Source organism: Aptenodytes patagonicus, chromosome 3 (assembly GCF_965638725.1).
Source record: "Aptenodytes patagonicus chromosome 3, bAptPat1.pri.cur, whole genome shotgun sequence".
In the NCBI taxonomy this organism is placed as follows: Eukaryota; Metazoa; Chordata; class Aves; order Sphenisciformes; family Spheniscidae; genus Aptenodytes; species Aptenodytes patagonicus.
In genome coordinates this window covers 82,492,724-82,512,522 of record NC_134951.1, presented here as the reverse complement: position 1 = coordinate 82,512,522, position 19,799 = coordinate 82,492,724, and the positions used below count along the sequence as shown (strand labels likewise).

The following is a 19,799-nucleotide window of genomic DNA, read 5'->3' as shown; positions in this document are numbered from 1 at the left end:
TAAATGCATTACTTCACTAAAAGGTGAACCCTGCACCACTTTGGAGATAATTTCAACTGATTTAGCTAACCCAGTGCTTGAAACAACGCTGGGAAATAGTATCGACTTAAAACCAAGCTAAACCAAATTATGAAGATCAGATCATAGAAAACAAGTAAGCCCAAAGTTGAACAAAAACATCCACACAAGAGACTGTACCTATTGACTTAAAAATTAGTTAAATCCACCACATTTGAAAAGCAGCAGATTTCCTGCACGAGTTCCTGAGTGCTAAGAGTTTAGACAGTAAGAAGTCTAAGAGATTGGTTGGGCAGATTTGAAATATCACGTCGAATTCAGGAGGTAATTCTGCTATTAAATTTGAAACAAGATGTGCACTTCCAGCAGAAAGAGCCAATAGTAAACATTTTTGGTAAAGGAAGAGCCAGTTAGTCTGTTGACAGACAACAAAGCTCCTTCAAACTAACGTGTGAAAGCGTTACCTCATACCATACTGCAGTTCTGGTCTGAGAAAGAAGGCTGGCCGGGGAAACCGCCCTGGCCAAGGATTTCAAGCTTCTCCAACCTCCTCTAATTCTTCTGTCCAAGTTGTTACACCTGCATGTTCTCAGCATCTCCCATTGCTGTCAATTCTACAGCTCAGTTGCTTTTTTGTGATGAGGCAGGGAGAAAAGCCTTACAGTTTTGCCTTTTCTTCCTTTTTGTAAATGCTTTGTAATTTTTATTTCAGGCTTGCAGGATAAACCTCAGAGGCTCACATCCTAAAAAAATGGCTTTTTGTCATTTTTCTCGGCCTTTAAATATTATGATTGAACAACTGACATTAATAACATCCCTGAACTCATCAGCAGCCATATACACAGATAACATAGACAGTGTCAGCTATTCAAAGTGCTGCCGTATCTCACTTCAGTCTATCCAGTCTATTTTTATTACTATCAGATTCATCTCAGTTTATGGGTTCATTTACATGACTTGGAAGACAAAGACAATTGCTGACTGCCGTATTTACAGCCACAAGCTATTGAAGTGCATCCTCTACCGTACTGTGCAGAATCTGATCTTCAGTCTATAAAACAGTCATACAACCAGCAACATCAGCAGCTGTGGAGAAGCGGAAAAACAGGACATACTTCCAGTAGCAAACGTACTGAATTTGTGCAATTGCACAGGACATGAAACTGAAGTCTGCCAGGTTCTTCTGCAAGAATATAAACAGCCAATGTTTTGACAGAAGGACACTTCTACAGGAGTTATTTCTATAATAAATACAAGTATCCTGAAATGCATTGTTCCAAACAGACAGACTGGACTCTAGAGTACTAAGACCTCTTTTTCACACTCTGAGATAAAGATTTAAGAAATTGTAATTTTTTTTTTTTTTCCCAGTGAGATGCAACCAAATTTCAAGCTTTCTACTCAATGGTCAGGTGTTCCTGCAGAGCTCGTCTATGCTGATTAGTTCAGCACGCTCTACGGAACGTCTCTGCTCTCTGGAATAATGACATTCATGAAATGGAAGTCTGAATTCATCAAAGAGTTGAGCACTGGAGGCATATGTTTGAACAGAGTTCTTTAAACCCCAGTACAGTACTCCACAGCCATGAAAGGGTGAGCAGCACTGACAGACGTAGTACTTTTATAGCAGTCTAGAAAATAAAATGAGGAAACAGATGCTAAAAGACTAAGAAAAGGAAAAGGTATTTTGGTAGACATTTCATGATGAAGAAGAAAGTGGCGTTGTATTCTCGCCTATTTGGCCAAACCAGGACATATCTGCACATTACTCTAAATTCTAAGGAGGGTCAAAGATCCATAATGACTTGTAGGTTAGGTTACCAATTTCAAATGCTACAGATAGAACTGAACAAGACTCTACTGTCTAACGTGGCTAAATTTCTTTGACGTACACTGTTAGTGTTAGACACCACCAGAAACCAGGCAGTAGAAATACAAAGGGATGCTATGGAACACCACAGAGCAGAAAGTGAGGTCACTTTACCCATCGTCCAAACACTATTTCACATAAAAATCATCACAGATTTCATCCACTGCATCAGTGCAGTCAAACATTGAAAGCACAATCAGGTTCCATGCCATTTATCCAATTCACTTTTTAACTATGAGTTCTGCAAGCAGACAGATCAAAGAACGTTTTTCTTTCTACCACAACACTGCTTGTAAACCACCCTATGAAATTTAGTTGTTAACCTTAGCTGGAAGGTTGAACTCTTTGGATGGTAGCACATTCATGATCTATTTGATGTTTGGTCACAGATAGAATAATTAAATGGCAGCTGACAAGACAGATAACTACTTCACGAAGCAGTTTCTTGGAAAAAAGTAAGATAAGCAAGATAGCCTTTCATCTGTCAAAAAGAAACAAAGGATTTACAGTGAGCAATGTTTTTAGTGACTAATGAGAGAACAGTATTAAATATAGTGTTACCTTCGTAAGCGTGATAGTTGTAGTAGGCAAAGTGATTCCTTCTCCCTGGGGTTAGAAACACATGCAGAGGACCCAGGTGAAGGCAGCACCAGCAGGACAGATACCATGCAGAACATGCGGAAGAGGGCAGGAAAAGAAAAGACAGGAAAGGGTGAAACTGTAGCCAGACAACACTTACTCAATTTATAAGGATGAAGTGCATTAAACTCTTTCAACTTTAGAAACTGCATAGAATATAAAGACATCAGTACTACAAAACTACTGAATGAAACAATCCTTATTGTTTAGAAAAGCGACAACAAGCTGTTAGAAGAAAACCATGAACAATAGGTCAGTCCCACAGGCAATGTGCAAAGGCTTAGTACACAGCGTTGCCACCTGTGGCATTTCAGATTGTTTTTCCTCTCAGTTAATGGATGTCTTGCTCCACTGCCCAAGCACAACGTTTTAATACTAAAGCAACTAGGCTCCATGAAGAGTAAGAGTTTAGAGCACAAGAAAAGAAATTGAAAGTACCATTAAAAGAACCCAAAATATTAATATGCAAATCAAACCTCAGCATATAGAACACAATATAAAATACACTTAATATATTCTGTGCACTGCTAATTTCATCTGGCCTTTTTTTTTTTTTTTTTTTTTTAAACCACACTATTTGACTATGAATTTACCCTTTTGTTTGCAGTTCTGGTCAAAGTTTTCAGCACCGATTTCCAACTTTGCTTCCCAAAAGGTAAACAACCAGACTTCAAGTTGTAAATCACTTGTTTGGATACCTGAGTGTACCCAAGTTACACTTAATAGGAAAGAGAGCTGCAAATAACTAAATTGCCAAAAATGAAAGTCCTTATCCAAATCTTTAAACATGAAGACAACAGAAATTAAGAGTAGAAGCTGTAGGTGTTTTATTAGTTGTTGTGCTATAAACAATCAAGCTCCCCTGGCTGTTCCCAGATCATAAAATTAATTGTAAATTACAATGCAGCCCAGAGAGTTGTAATGATGCCAAAATAAAACTCAGCCTTGATAGTGATTTGAAGGTTCCATATAGGCTGAAAAATGTCAATTTAGCCAGACAACACTTACTCAATTTATAAGGATGAAGTGCATTAAACTCTTTCAACTTTAGAAACTGCATAGAATATAAAGACATCAGTACTACAAAGCTACTGAATGAAACAATCCTTATTGTTTAGAAAAGCGACAACAAGCTGTTAGAAGAAAACCATGAACAATAGGTCAGTCCCACAGGCAACGTGCAAAGGCTTAGTACACAGCGTTGCTGTGTAGGCTGAAAGAAGTCAGATTTAAAAATTCACGTTCTTGTTCTTTTAAAAATGTATTTCTCATGTGTGGCACTGTCAAATATATCTTACTAGGTATGCTACAATATACTTCTGAATGTAAAACAAACCAGATTTAAGCAGTGCTTTTCTCACCCCCCTCCCCAGAAATCACAAGACAACATGTTAAACTATTTTACTTATTATCAAGTTTTAAGCCCCAAAATCCAAAGGAAGTTGAAGATTGAATGATTTTTTGTTTTTGAAACACTTAAACCTTCATACTTGAAACCATGCTAATAGAGACAAAGTCTTAGTCAATCATTTCTCCCCTTTTTTTACTGCAAACATTTGCTACTAAAATTTCGATATTATAGCAATATGCAGCTCTACCTCTAGGTAGCTCCAATTCAGAATCTGGCATCAGAAGAACAACTGATGGGGCATTCACTTACACTGCCAACAGACTTTCTTATGCTTCCAAATGAAAGTCTTATTTTTGGAAGATCTAAATGACTATGTAATAATGTAATTTAGACTATTAGATAACCAGAATTCTTACCTGGGCTTAATTCTACCAGGTATGGTAGTTTCTCAGGAGGAAGGCAAGAGCCATAGCCAGACCCGTCAACTCTTTCCTTCCCCTTTAATGGCTTTCCATCAGTTATTTTCTTGGATTTCTTTGGGATATAATCAGGAGGCCGCCTTTTCAACTGAAAGACTAGTATTCCTAAAACACAATATTATACATCCTTTGAGTTTCACTATCAGTGAGCAAGCAGACATCCAACATCTGTTAATTTATTAAGTGTTCCATAAGATTACTTTCAGCTTACTAAGTTCCTGACACTTCTTTATGTAGTTATTTCTAAGTTAAAACTATTTAAAGGATTAACAGCATATTTCTCCACAGTGGATAATTTAGAAACTTTAGGATAAAATGTAAAAACCTTCTACTGTCTAAAGATGTATTACTATAAACAGTGCTGAATGAAATAGTAAATAACTCTAAAAGCACCTAGTATTAAAAGTGCCTGAAAACAAACACTAAAATATATGTTCCATTTCTTACTTTACAGGGGGTCCACACCATGGCTTGCAACACCCAAGGCACAAAAATCTCTTAAAGCTTTTTAGACATACCTTTATCACTAGGCCACTCCCTGAATATCTGCAGTGGACACTCATCATCATCAAGAATAGTTTCTTTAGCACCTTTATCATCGGAATGCTGAGTACCAGGAGGCAGCATGACCTAGAAGAGAACCATTATTGGTTTTCAGAGCTGTTAGTGGACAATTAGAACAGAGGATTCAGGAGTACATCTTCTCTTTTTTGTTGTTGTTGTTTATAACAAGAGATAAAGCAAAAGAATTCAGTAACTTGAAATGCATTTTGCTTTCCAAGACTTTTTCTAACTCTCTCTCTCTCTCTCGTGCCTCTTGTTACCGTTAAATCACACTTCCCAGAACACCAGATATATTTAAAAAGCAAAGGAAAGCAAGTTACACTTAAGGTAGACAAGACCATCTTCAAGAAAACAGTAATATTCCAATTTCTCAACAGCCAAGGGGTGGGGGGAAGAATTATCTGTGGAGGTGATAGTTAAAAAAAAAACAACTGGTTTCCTTTATTATCTCACACACTGGAATCAGCCTTTCATTTTGCTAATGCCATTCCACTAATGCAACCTGCAAGTATCTTTAGAAATGGCAAGACAAGCTGGCAAAGAGAATGTTGTGATACCTCCTGCATCCTTGTCTTACCCAACCTTTACCTGGTCTACACAGAGACTAAGGGCACAACGGGAGCATTTCACACAATTGCTTCATGCTGTCTAGCTTTAAGGAAGAACCAAAACTAAGTATACCTTGGGAAGAGAACCACAGACTGTTCATACTTTTTGCAGCTATATCCTTACAAGGTAGGGGAAGGGGGAAACCTTGATTCATGACTTCTGACTCTAAAGGAGACACAGCCTGCGATTTCATGCACATTTGCATTACTGCTCCCCACAGCGATCAAGCATAAAATACAATGACAGGCAATACTCAGTGCCTGAGTACCTTCTAAGTTAAAGGTAGATCTTTCAAAGCTGAATAAAAAAATAAAATACCTTTTACTCCCTCATTTGTGATCCTAACAATGTTATTTAAATTCGTAGACACCTCTATTTTAAACAAACTGCTCAAAATTATTCCAATCTCTGAACTATGACCAAGGTAACACCTTCTGAAGTAATGCAGCTATTGGCTGCTGCACCCTACTACGATGCGGCCCTCAAGAGGCTTTCCACTCTTATTTGTCACCTCCTCTCCACACCCATTTCAGTGTTAACTAAGATCTCACAGATCCACCTCAAATGTCCTTTTATCTTCTTCCAAGCAGGAAACAAGTACATTTAAGATCAAAAGTATGCAATCGAGTCATTGGCTTTTCCCTAAAACATTTTCTATGCAAAACCTGGCTAAACATAGGACTAATTAAATTATCTTTAATTAGATTTTCAAATAGACAAGATATTATAACAAGGAAAACATTAAAATTTATAAACCAAAGGGAAACAGAAACACATCTACACTCAAATCTTATCTGCCAAACCACTCTTTTCTATTTCACATCTCAGATTTTAAAATCAATTATACCTAGGGTTTAATTTTGATTAGCTAATTAAAGTAACACTGTGTTTCAAGCCTTATTCAACAAGCAGCAATTTTTAAATTCCAAAGCCCTCGAGACAGAAGGTAACTAGTTACAACACAAGAACTACATGCTACCGCATGCGTACCGGGGCCTGACCAATACTGGACTGGGGAGCAAACCAAAGAAAACCCAAAATGCAGTGGAGTACAGATGAGATGTAAATACATAGGTGCTACTGCTTGACCCTGCTATTACTTCTGCCTTGAAACTTGGATGAACATCTGTACTTGGTGTTGGGCTTAGCAGCAATGGTAAGCTAGACAAGCTAGAGAAGAAGGGTCACAAAAGCACTAATCCCCTCATCCTCCCAGCCAGTTACCGTTCCTCCCGTCTCTCAGGAAGCGTGAGCCAGTAACTCAGACATACCTCACCTAAAAAAGAGTGTGACTTAACCTGCAGAAAGACACAAAACACCACATCTGAGCTTATGCAGGCCAGGAGGCTTCTAATCATGATGAAGCCATTTTAGAAAACATCTCTGTTTTAGGTGAATGCTGCCTCGGTGTCATTCACAAAGCTGAAATTCCTACATTTTAGAATAATGGAAAAACATGGGAACAAGTTTGTATTATGATTAGGTTTTGGCTCATGGGTAGAGATCTGCTTTCATTTTGAAAAACAGAAGATGCTGTTAAATATCCTTTCATGAATTTGCATCCATACAGACTGCTGAGATCAGGCACAGACATTTCCCTGATTTCTGCAACAGCATAGGAAATGGAGATGGGTTAAACCAGCTTAAGATCACAAGCCTCGGAAGCAGGTTGTCACCTGACAACCTACAAACTGAAATATAATTAGGAAGAATATACTCTGCTTCCTCATACTTGCATCCATGAGCATATACAAATTATCATAAAGTCATTCCAATCTATATTTATTCATTTAAAATGCAGTGAAACATGCAGAAAATACAAGCTAAGAAATTTAAATGAAGTCCATAGCAACTTCGGACTTAACTTCCAATGCATTTGCCGGGATAAACAAGTAAAGGAAGATAATACTCAAATACTTAAGACCCCTGTGGTAAGCAATAGCTACAGATCAAGTTATCAGATCTATCCTCAGCAAAAGTTTCACACAAAAAACCCCCATGCTATAATAGGTCTTCAATAACCTCTTTTGTCATTTTAATGTTTTTTAAATAAAAACCCCTTGTATCTACTGTATGTTTTAATATATCTGCTTATTCAAATGAATTAATCTTCAATTTTCCTTACAAGCTGGGAACACAGGCTCTGCACATGCCCCTGAAAAAAAAAAAAAAAAAAAAAAACCACAACCCAAAAGCAATGGAACTTGCTAAAAAATATTTAATGCCTCATGTCTGTAATGTCTATTTCTTTAAACAAAAAACAAAACACCAAAAAAACCCACCACCACCACCCCCCGAAATTAATCATCATGAACTGCATGTTTTTGCTTAACATTACAAAAATTTACTTATGCCTTATCCTCAAGTAAAAAATAAGAGCATGCCAAAACAAAAGCCTAATCAAGATTCTACTTTTAAGAGTTAACTGGTTTGCTGCATGCCTCAAGTCTTATGCCCTAAGTGAATATGCACAGGTAGCTTGGAAGACTGTCTAATTAATCTGACATCTTGAGAGATGTGCAGTGAACCCCATATTATTCAGGGAAACTCAAACCAAGCAAACTGAAACAAACAAAACATATATTGGAACAAACTTGTATTTACTTGATTACATAGAAAAGCACTTTAAAAGTGGGCATAAATGTACAGCCCGATACACCGCAAACCAGGGTATCAAAGCAAGTAACTAACAGGAAACTACCATTTACAACAAAAGTTGTCAATGTAAGAGTTAAGAAAAATTCTTACAATGTTCAGAGTGAACTTTATCATAGGTACTTATGCAGCCTTATAAAGGTCTTGTCATATAACTTAAAATCCATCTTAATAGTTAAGTAAATGTCAACTGCTTAAGTCTTCTTTGAAGACACTTCACCTGCCACCCAAAGAGAACAAAACATTTAAAAATCCCAACCAATATGTTCCACTGTACACTTGTTTTAAACCCAACAAAAAGTAAAGAATAGGAATATGTGCAAGATCGATTTGTCTTCCACAGAACACCGTAAAGTGTCAGAAGAACAGGGGCAAAAGCCCACCAGGGGTAAAGAACAGCTATGAAACTTCAGTGTAAAGGAGTACCAATGGCCATGACACCTATTTAGCATTGTATTTGTGAGTTTCCAAAAAAGAAAACACTGATGAAAGACACATCAAGCTAAAGCTAGGATATTTTAATGTTTCCAGCAAGGAAAGCAACTTCATAAAATATTTGGCCAAAAGGAGATTTTGAAGTTAGGTTAAAAATACTCAACTTTTTAAATAAAGGAAGGATTATCGTATTTAAAACCCAAGCACTGTATCAGCAGAGGCACTGAGAAAGGCCAAGTAGATTTCAGCCAACTACAGTGAATTACGGTGAGCAAAACAGTAAGGTCTTCTACACTTAAAGGTATTAAAAAAAAGATCTGCTATTAGCCAATGAAGACCACTCACGTATTTCAAATGTAAACATAAGCATACAACTTATGCCAGTATAGAAACTTACTATATCAAGACGTGTTGCTCAGAAAACACAAAATATTTTCCAGAAGTACATTCCAGAAAACTAATTTAAATCAATTTGCTTCACAGCAAAGACTTTGTTAATCTTTCCCAAGATCAAAGCAACATTCCTCAGACTATTTTCTACATTAAACATCTCCACACAAGATTAGAGAACAAGGGGAGGTGAGAGAGAACACCACCACCACCACCACAGTGACTTGCAATAGTTTCCCTGGTAAGTGTGCAATCAGTTCAACAAATTCCCTAAAATATAAATATTTCATAATACATCATAATACCCTCTAACTCGGAACTAAACAGACTGATGCAAAACTACCTTCCAAATTCAGTCACAATGTCTCTGCTGTAGCCCACAATTCTCTCAAACCATCAGAAAAATGAGCGTGTCAAGTCAGCAGTGTATTTAATAAGATAAATGAAATTCATGATTCTCAGTCATTGATAGAACCCACACTATGAAGATAATTGTCATAATTAAAACTACACATAGAAAATACTTCGCAGCCAAAACTGAGAATCAATTTTTAATATGCTGTGTCATAAAAAATACCCTGTTACTTACAAAATTATTCCCCTCTATAATAAAGACCTATGTAAAATTTTACTGAAGTTAAGTAAAATTAACTTTCACAGTTGGGACCCTAATTACAGGTTAATGAAGACAAGGATAAAATGTCCAGAACTTCATTAAAAGTATAGCTAGAACTAAGACAAAACTGTTGAAACAATAAAAACTAAGATTAGTTCACTGTTACGAAACTACAAAAGCACTACCACCATATGGTTTCCTTATTACTAATTAGAACATCATTAGAGCAACATGTCAATTCCCAGCTAATTATACCACTAGAGGCTGTGAGCACAGCAAAAGTAGACACTAAGGTTACTCAAAGATACCGTAAAAAACAAATCAGAAAGCGACTTTAAGACCCAAGATCTATCCACATACTTTAGAGCAGCTAGAAGGTGCGGGGAATAGCAAATAATATAAGCTTCCTTACTGTTTTCCAGCGGCATTTTAAGCACTGGAGAAGGGGCAGGGGAAGAGAGCACAATACAATGAGACACAAACATTTTTTCCTTTCTTTCATCATTTTAAGGAGCAATAAATCCAAGTTTATTAGACAAGTAATAGCCAGAAATGTAATCAAAGACTGGACTCAAACAAGGATCAAATGTTTTCAAGTCTCACTATTCTCCTTCAGAAGATGATATGGACAAAGTTTGCAACATTTAATCAGTACTGCCCATGGGACTTTTTGATAAAGCCATACCTCTAAGAAACAATTCTATACAATTCATTTAGAACTCCTAAAATAATTAAATTCTGAAAATAAGCCTAAGTTTCACTTAATCTTTTCTGATGTGTAATGAGGGTAAGCTACCACTGAAAGGCATAAGGCAACAGCATATAACATATACCTTTTAGAATGGAATTTGGACTCAGCACTTTTGCCTCTGAGCAAATGCTCTTAGTTCAGGGGCACAAACAGCACAAATTTAGGTATCCACAGGATTAACTATTAGTTTATACATATGCAAACCATAAGCACACTTAGTGGTATAAAACCACAGTGCCAAATATAGAAATATGTTACTTTAATTATTAATGTTTATCTATGTATACTAAGTAATAATTTAGAAAGATAGGAAAATTTAAGTTCTAAAAACAAAAAACCTGACAAATCACTTCAGAATTCCTGAGGCTTTTAGATTATTTAAATTAAAAAAAAAAAAAAAGTTAAGTCACAGAACTACCAGAGTCTTTCCATTTAGTTTTAAAGCTACTGCAAGGAACAAAATTAAATATGAAGCATGAGAAGATTGTGACTTAGTAACTTCACTTACACGAGCAATACAATAATCCTTGGGATTTTCCTTCTCCAGACCGTATTTTTCCAGTGCTTCAATAACTGCAAAGTCTGCAGTATCCGTAGTGGACAGCAGGATTGTCTTGTACGGTATATTTGGTTTTAAACTATCTGCATAAATTCTCAGTGTCCCACCTTGGAAACAAAGTTTAATTAACAATGCTACCAGAGAATAAAAAGACATACATGCAGCCATTTATGATATTTCTAACAATACAAGAACGAACTCCTTCAGAAATCATTTAGTCAATCCACTAACAAAAGAAAAGTTACGTAACATCCCTGAAATAAATGTCTCCGCCATTGGTAAAAACCTCCAGTGATGCTTTCCTAATTTCTAAGCAAGTCTTTTCCCCAGTGCTTCACCATTCTTAATATTACCTGAAGTTAAAATGAAACAGTGACAATGACTGGATGAAGAACTTACCTCTCCCATCCTGACAGCAAGTTTGTGCTGACCGTCAAGAATCTCCCCTCTCTTTAAAAAGCCCATTTAAGATTTCCCTCAGGTGATGTTTTATACACCTCTAACTCCTTCTTCACTACTCGTCCATGGACGGAATAAATCTTTTGAGGTTTTATCAGTACTAATATTGCTTCATTTGTTCATTTAACGCTGATGTTTATACAGCCACTGTTGTTGTATCCCCACCCCCAAGAATGTGAAATACTTGATCATTGATATTCACAAGATCTACCAGGACCCTTTGTGCAGACCTGAACAATCACTCCTTGCCATCCTGTATTTGTGCTACTGATTTCATTTTTACATTTAGGTCATTCAGCTTGTTCTTAGCAAAATGAATGACAGTTATTTCAGAAGACTTCCTCAGTTTGTCAGTTTAATAAGTCTAATTCTGTCCTTCCTTCTTTCCCAGTTTAGCACTGTTAGCAAGATCAACGAGCATATTCCCTCCCATCAGTTCGCCCATCACTGAAAGCTTTGACTTGCACTCGTCACAGAACACACGCCTGTGGAATCTTACTTCTACAAATCCTTCATTCAGTTACACCACAGATAAATTAGCCATGAAGTACAAAAAATATTGGAGAAAGCAGAAGTCAAGTCAAATTTACAGGAGTTGCTGGCCTTAAAAACAGTCTCTCAGTAAACAGTTTACCGTTTACAACTTAACCAGAAGAAATCTAAGTACCTGAGTCTGGTCTGCCATCAGAACTGCGGAATTCCTGCATTCTCTTCTCTAGTTTTTGCTGTCGCCGCCGTTTCATAACTACCTCGGGATTGGATATTGTGCGAGTGAAGCTGGTCTCAGGCATATCTTTGTAAACCTCAGCTGCAAGGCGAGAATTCTCACTGCCAAGTTAGTTTAAATAAACAGAAAAAATTGTCATTAATACCTCAGAATACATATATCCTCACCACTTCATAAAGGATAAAAGGCAAGTGGAATCCATACACAGAGAAGATCAATTAAGTTATTGTAAGATGGTTTCTACATGAACTTCACTTTTGCTAGGATTAACACTGTTCATGTACCTATGCTCACCTGAAATAGACAACAACCAATTTAAGTATTGATGGTTGCTAGTTTTCAAAGAAAAAGAAGGCCTTCTACCTCTTAGGGAAAAAAAAAAAAGGCATTAAAGAAACTTTACATTATACCCCTAACTTTATTCTGATTTACAATATTGCAAATCACATGGAAGCAGAGTTACCATGTGCTTGCAGCTCATGTTTTTTCTTTTGCCAATGTACTTAAATACAATTCTATTTGAATTTTAAAAAATTAAGACCAAGCTCAGTAACGGCATAGAATACTGGAAAGATCATGCTGATATCCGAAGAACGTTGCAAACATATCCATGCAGAGCAGTACTACATGTATGAAAAACAATCATGAACTCAAAAAGAGAAAAAAAAAAAAAAAAAAAAAAAAATCAAACTGAGCAGCTAAATCCTCTATTATATGTCAACCAGTCAACTAATTTCTTTCATCTCTGAGACTCTGTTATCAATTAATAAGTTTTCATCATTCATTTTCTTTCTGGGTATGTTAAAAATCCACCATTAATGATTTTTTTTTCCTGGTGTATTACATATGAAACCTACAGAATCTGGTACAGAGACAAAAGTTTAATTTAATGTAGACCATTCTCAGCTTTCTAGTTCTACATACAGCTATTCATGCCTGACTCTTGTGCTTCAGTTTTCTGTACAAGGATTAACGTATGTCCTGCCCTGTCTCAATGAATAAAGCACAGCAGATTTGGGAGCAAGAGTTGAAGAACCTAGAAGACTGGCTACCAAAATACATCTCAGAGAAAAACAAACTGATAGTCAGGTGGTAAGCCAAATGCAAACACCTACACATACTAATTTTTCTGGCAAAAGACAGAACAATCAAACATACGGAGAGGAAAAAACCCACTCCAGAGTAAATGCTCAAAAATAAACATAGCGAGGAAAGTCCATGTCACCAAGCATGTGTAAATTTCCGTGCAAGGACAAAGAGGTGGAAAAAAGCTTATTTCATGGTTTAAAAACAAACCTTGCCACAAAATGTACATACAAACCACAGAAATCGCCATCACGTGTTTTGGTTTATGATGATATTGCACCCATGTCAACTACTTACTTTTGAAAGAAACAACAACTTATTTGGTAGAAAGTGGGAATCCTTTAAAGTAAAACGTAGGTTATATGAACTGATCAAAGGTTAAAACACTCACATATCATCCCCATGAAGAAGTCTATCATCTTTATCTGAAGCTTGTCGCAACGCCTCTTTTTCACGCCTCTTTTTTTCTTTTTTTTCTTTTTTTGAGAGAGTTCGTTTGAAATTCTGAATTACTCCCTCTTTTTCTTGTTTTTCAGGGCCATTACTCTGAGCCTTCTGAAATAAATGAGTTAAAACAACTTTCATCATTTTCAGTCCAATGAAAAGTTAGTGTTGGTTTTAACTTTCCAGATAAATCTAAGACATAGTATCACTAACACAAAAACAATACTCCAGGCAACAATACTCCATTACACAGGGATGGGACTAATACTCTCCAGAATAACGTAGAAGGCAAAAATAATTTCATATTCCAAAGTAGGTATGAACTGATTAAGCACCTTGTACTCAAGAAAGTGAAGAAACAGCAGAATTTTACTTGAATACTGCCTACTATCTACTTGGCCTCAAAGATTAACTGAAAGCTGCAGAACAAATTTCTGCCTCCCAGTAAAAATACTTCACAAAACAACGCGACACTTAATCTGCTTTCAAGACAACTGCGTTGGAGCATCAGCTAAGAATAAACTGCAGAAGAAAAAACATTACAGAGGACATTTCCCCTATGATGTGTTTTTCTGAGTTGTCCTTCCAGTGTTCTCTTCTCCAATTCCTGCTCCTTGCATACACAAGATACCTGTAATCCTAGGCTCATTTGCCTTCTGTAGAGAAAATAATAGAAGATGAGAGAAAGATGATGCAGGGTTTTTTTGCTTCTATCGGGAAGTGAAGAACACAGAGAAGGAAGATTGAAGATTACTTAATTCAATGAATAGGAATAGCAAGTCTGGTAGATGTAGTGCAAGACATCATTAATTTTCTCTCCCCACCTCTAACATGGATGTACCCTGCAGTGAAAAGCATAGTGCAAGAATAGCTCATGTACCTATACCCAAAGCACCTTTAAAATTAACAAGCTCTAATTCCAAGAACAACAGAAATTTAGGGCTCAGCCCAAGATGAAAAATGTGCCTGAAAATACCCACACTGAACAGCATGTTTTCCATAGCTATAAGCATCCAAGTTAGATATAATATACATAATTGTATGACTTCAGGAGCCAAAGTCTGATCTAATTTAATTTTTAAATGACTAATATAAAATAAGCTTTTGTATGGCTGATGTTCACATGTCCCTCATTTTGCATTCGGAAGGAAGAAAAAAAGCCTCCCCAAAAGGAAACAGTCTCCCATCAGTTTTGTTAAGAAACAGAACGTTACCTAGGGAGGTAACAATTTTTAGTTATTTAACTCCCTCTGGCATCCCCTTTTAAAGGCTCTGCAAGAGGTAGGATTACCTCCTAGGTGTTTGGCAGCATATACTATTTGAGGAAATTTTTAATTCATCATATTAGAACAAAGCAAGCTCTAAGTTCTCTGGGCATTACATGCTCCAGTACTAGACAGCTACACGGATCAAAGCATCACAAACCATCTGAAAGATCACAAAAATGCTGTGTTATGAAGATGCATTTTAAGTATTTAAAAAGACTCGCTCGAGAGATCAACTGCTGATGACCACCTTTGTTTTCAGGAATTAGAAAAGTAGAAATTATGTTTTGCTATAAAAGCAAGTCCCACACATTTCGAAACTGTTGTTACCACTAGCATACTCCTTAAAGACTCACCTTTGGAGGAAGTGTATCATTTTCATTCTTGAGAACAAATCTTCCCTCTCGATCATCTTTGTTCCAGTTTAATTGTACAACAAGAGGCTTCTCATCTACATCTAATCTTCTTTCTTCTTCAAAAAAATGGAAAGCAGTAACAGTTACTTGGCACCCCAAGAGCAAAGATATTTAGAAACAAGTTATGCTCTAAAAAGAACAAAAGGTTTGCTGAACAGTACACATCAGTTGATGCTTCCCTGTTAAGTATAGGGGTAGAAAGCCTGGGGAGGTAGTAACGTATGTCCCCTTTCCAGCAAGCAGCCTAAGTGTATTCCCTCTATCTACATAAGCTAAAGGTCCACATAAAGTAGTCTTGCATACCTCCTTTATCAGAACTGAAGTCTGGGAACACAAGATTATCACTCAGGAGAAGTTACATCTACAGTTATGATGTTTCAAACTTTATAATTTCACGAGACTTCTAAACACTCATTTTCCTTATTTTAAGTTTAACCAGTCTGATTGTGGCCCAAGAACTACTATTCTGGAAAGGCTGCACAAAAATAAACTAGGTTTTGAAATAAAAAAAATCCATTATGCATATATACTAGACAAAATTTTATTTAGTGTATTTAGTGTATTATATCTATTTCAATTATATGAAAAAAAAAATCTGAGTGGTTAAAAAAATTGAACAAGTGTTGCCATTTGATTCCCTTCTAGAAGTAGGAGACAGTACATATGCATAGCAAGACAATGATGTCTTTGCAGTTACATTTTACTTAATGAGAAACACTCCTATTGAAGGAGGTGCCTCTCATGAGCCACATTTTAAACATCAGGAACTTGCTCTGCAAAGGAAACCATTTCATTTTGAGTACAAATACAGTGCTAACAGATTTTTAAAGAAACCTAAAGCAGAAAAAACACATACTATTCATTGCTTAAATTAGTGATGACACATGCACTTTTCCCGAATCCCATAATTCACATCAAGTCACCATTTGTAGACCATGAAAAGTGACACATATCCCAATAAATTTCCATTCTCTATCTCAAGTTAAATTATTTTCAGTCTTTCAAAAGCAGAATTTAAGGTAGTTAAACCACTTGCGTAAGCTTCCAAAGTACAAAAAAGAAAAAGCACGACAAAAAGCTAGTTTCTCCTATCCCTGTCTCCACCACCACCACACACACTACCACCTTCCAACCTGAAGCTTTCTATTGGGGTGGGGATAGACAAATGCTAGCAGCATCAAAAGGCTATTTAGATATCTAAGTTCTTCACAGGTAACATGAAAGGATCTGTTTAAGAAACACAGTGGCTTCAAACAATACTATGTTGAACTTCCCCCAGTTTAGCAGTAAAGAAACATGCACTATAAAGCTACCTATCAAAGGCCCACAACATCAAAGAACTGAGGATATACTCTTAAGTGCTCCAATTTAACACTCCTATTCTCCCATTATAAATTTAGTCTTTACCTACTAGTCCTAAAAATAGCAACTCTCTCACAAATGTCAACAAACTAACAGGATGTCAAGTACAACATTTAATAGGTCATAATCAAAACTTACATTAACTGCAGGCCTGATATGGGTACTTACATTTTGGAATTACCACTCCCCCACGTAACAATTAGTAGCAACGTACTTAGGAACAAAAACCCCAAGTCTTATGTGGTTCAGAAGCTGGGGGCAAATCTAAATGCTTAATCTAAATTTTGGCTGGGGGTGCATAGGAAGGTGGTGTGGATGCAGAAAAGAGTTCGTGAATAAATACTAACCTCCACTGACATGCACCTCATAAAGCGAGTATTTAGGGGATGACAACATTCGCATGTCTGGTCGAAACTTCTCTGCAAGAGTTTCTATCACATCTTGAGTTGTGGCAGTACTAGAGACACGAATACATTTTGTTGCAAAATTTCCAGCTGCTTTGTCTTGAAAGTAGAATCTCATTACTCCATGAAACTCCAGATCCTGTAAAGAAATAAAAATACAAATCTGAGTGCTGGCTAACAGTTATAAGGTTCAGAGTTCTTATATTTTCATAATATATTTGTAATGAATAAATAAAAGACATTCAAATATCACACTGGTTTTCAAAATTCTGAGGACAGTAGAATTTACTAACTAGGACACCATAAACTTGAAAAAAATAAGGATATTCTATAAAAAGAAATTAAGTACTCTATATTATTGGAAATATTTAAAACTTGAATCTTTAAGTATCCAAATTTACAGCCATTGTCAAGGTTTACCTGAAGAAGAATTAATCCCCCCCCCCCCCCAAACGCATCTTGAGACTGGTCTCAATATATTTTCTTACCCAGAGCAGGCCCCTGTATCCCATGTCTGTAAGAGTGCAGGCTAAATATGCTCGAGGAACAGCAAAGTGTCTCAAAGAGAACAGCTTTCTGTCACAGCAGTCCTAAGCATCATCTTCTCTCTCTCCTCTTTGCCCCCTTTCATGCGCTCCTCTCTCTCTTATATTGGCATCAGTTTATCCCAGAAACAGCCTGTTCAGGAAGCTAAAGCATTTGATTTTTTTGTTTTGTATTTTCAGAAATGTTGGTCTTTGGTACAGCTCCCTGAACACTCTGGGAGGGAAGAAAAGCTCCAGTACCAACACAAGGTGAAAGGGAGGGAAGAAAGGTACTGCAACTGTTAACCAGGTGGCTACACCACAGCTGCAACATCAATCCATTCAAACTATTGTAAATTCACATCCTCAAATATTTTCCCTAGCCATCAGAGTCCTGTCCTCCACTCCAGCCTACCAAACTGCAGGAGGATACTGGCTGCTCATGCAACTCCATTACTGGTCTGAACACCGACTCCAAATTCAAATTTTAATTCCTCAGCGGTCTCCACATGGCCGACTCTTGCCCCTTGCATAAATCCCAGCACTCATGGGGCCCTGCACTCAGGGGGAATCAAGAAGATTCAAGTGCCCTACCTAGTTGACATTGCCAAGTTTACTCTACAGTTTAATAGTCATTGCTCCTGTCTTTACTTTCCAGAGGCTTTGAAATAGATATATCCTCAGGTGTTCGAGTGTAGTGGTAGATTTCATGCTAAGTACAGCCCTTTCCAGTACTACATCTGATCACATGAAACACATCACAATGTTTCTTTGAACAGCAAAGAACCTGAGATATTTATTGAAGCTACTCTATCATTCAGAAGACCTTTGCAAAAGAAAAAAAAAAAAGTATTATAACCTACACTAAGACAAATATCTCAGCCACCTAGACATACATAGAAGTAAGTAGTGCTCTTCCCAGGGCGCTCCCAAGCCTGCGCCAATACAGCAGTCTAATGCAAATGCACCATGGACCTAGACAATGGCCCATTTTATTTTATTCTCTGTTGTTATGCTAACAATTTATAGAATTAATCTTTCTGAGCCTAAATGGGTGTTCCCACAGAACTATCTATTGTAATCCCAAACTAGCGTTCCTTCCTGCAAGAGTTAGAGGTTCCACATGCCTCACTTCATGTGGGGGATCACTTCATGTGGGGGAACATTATCACCGAGGATGAGGAAAAGGCTGAGGTACTTAATGCCTTCTTTGCCTCAGTCTTTAACAGGCAGACCAGTTATCCTCAGGGTACTCAGCCCCCTGAGCTGGAAGACAGGGACGGCGAGCAGGATGAACCCCCCATAATCCAAGAGGAAGCAGTCAATGACCTGCTACACCACCTGGATGCTCACAAGTCTATGGGGCCGGATGGGATCCACCTAAGAGCGCTGAGGGAGCTGGCGGAGGAGCTTGCCAAGCCACTCTCCATCATTTATCAGCAGTCCTGGTTAACGGGGGAGGTCCTGGACGACTGGAGGCTTGCCAATGTGACGCCCATCTACAAGAAGGGACGGAAGGAGGATCCGGGGAACTACAGGCCTGTCAGCCTGACCTTGGTGCCGGGGAAGATTATGGAGGGGTTCATCTTGAGGGCGCTCACAAGGCATGAGTGGGACAACCAGGGGATCCGGCCTAGCCAGCACGGATTCATGAAGGGCAGGTCCTGCTTGACCAACCTGATCTCCTTCTATGACCAGGTGACCCACCTAGTGGATGAGGGAAAGGCTGTGGATGTGGTCTACCTGGACTTCAGCAAGGCCTTTGACACCGTCTCCCACAGCATTCTCCTCGAGAAGCTGGCGGCTCACGGCTTAGACAGGTGGACTCTGCGCTGGGTCAAAAACTGGCTGGACGGCCGGGCCCAGAGAGTTGTGGTGAATGGAGTTCAATCCAGTTGGCGGCCGGTCACAAGCGGTGTTCCCCAGGGCTCAGTTTTGGGGCCGGTCTTGTTCAATAACTTTATCAATGGATGAGGGGATCGAGTGCACCCTCAGTAAGTTTGCAGACGACACCAAGTTGGGCGGGAGTGTTGATCTGCTCGAGGGTAGGAAGGCTCTGCAGAGGGACCTGGACAGGCTGGATCGATGGGCCCAGGCCAACTGTATGAGGTTCAACAAGGCCAAGTGCCGGGTCCTGCACTTCGGCCACAACAACCCCATGCAGCGCTACAGGCTT

The 19,799-nt window shown here is 37.9% G+C and overlaps 1 protein-coding gene across 21 annotated transcripts in view; it reads right to left on the bottom strand.

Annotated features, from left to right (window-relative positions):
* AFDN (afadin, adherens junction formation factor) overlaps positions 1-19,799 on the bottom strand; it is a 135,725-nt gene that overhangs the window by 78,207 nt on the left and 37,719 nt on the right. For 11 of the 21 annotated variants that reach the window (XM_076334002.1, XM_076334005.1, XM_076334009.1 and 8 more), the window contains exons 2-9: positions 17,043-17,238; positions 15,274-15,389; positions 13,600-13,763; positions 12,063-12,223; positions 10,886-11,043; positions 4,876-4,987; positions 4,295-4,462; positions 2,450-2,494 (exon numbers count right to left, since the gene is read on the bottom strand). In XM_076334002.1, coding sequence (XP_076190117.1) covers positions 2,450-2,494; positions 4,295-4,462; positions 4,876-4,987; positions 10,886-11,043; positions 12,063-12,223; positions 13,600-13,763; positions 15,274-15,389; positions 17,043-17,238 — 1,120 coding nt within the window. The remainder of the gene's footprint in view (positions 1-2,449; positions 2,495-4,294; positions 4,463-4,875; positions 4,988-10,885; positions 11,044-12,062; positions 12,224-13,599; positions 13,764-15,273; positions 15,390-17,042; positions 17,239-19,799) is intronic. The other 10 variants (XM_076334006.1, XM_076334010.1, XM_076334008.1 and 7 more) reach the window with 3 other exon arrangements.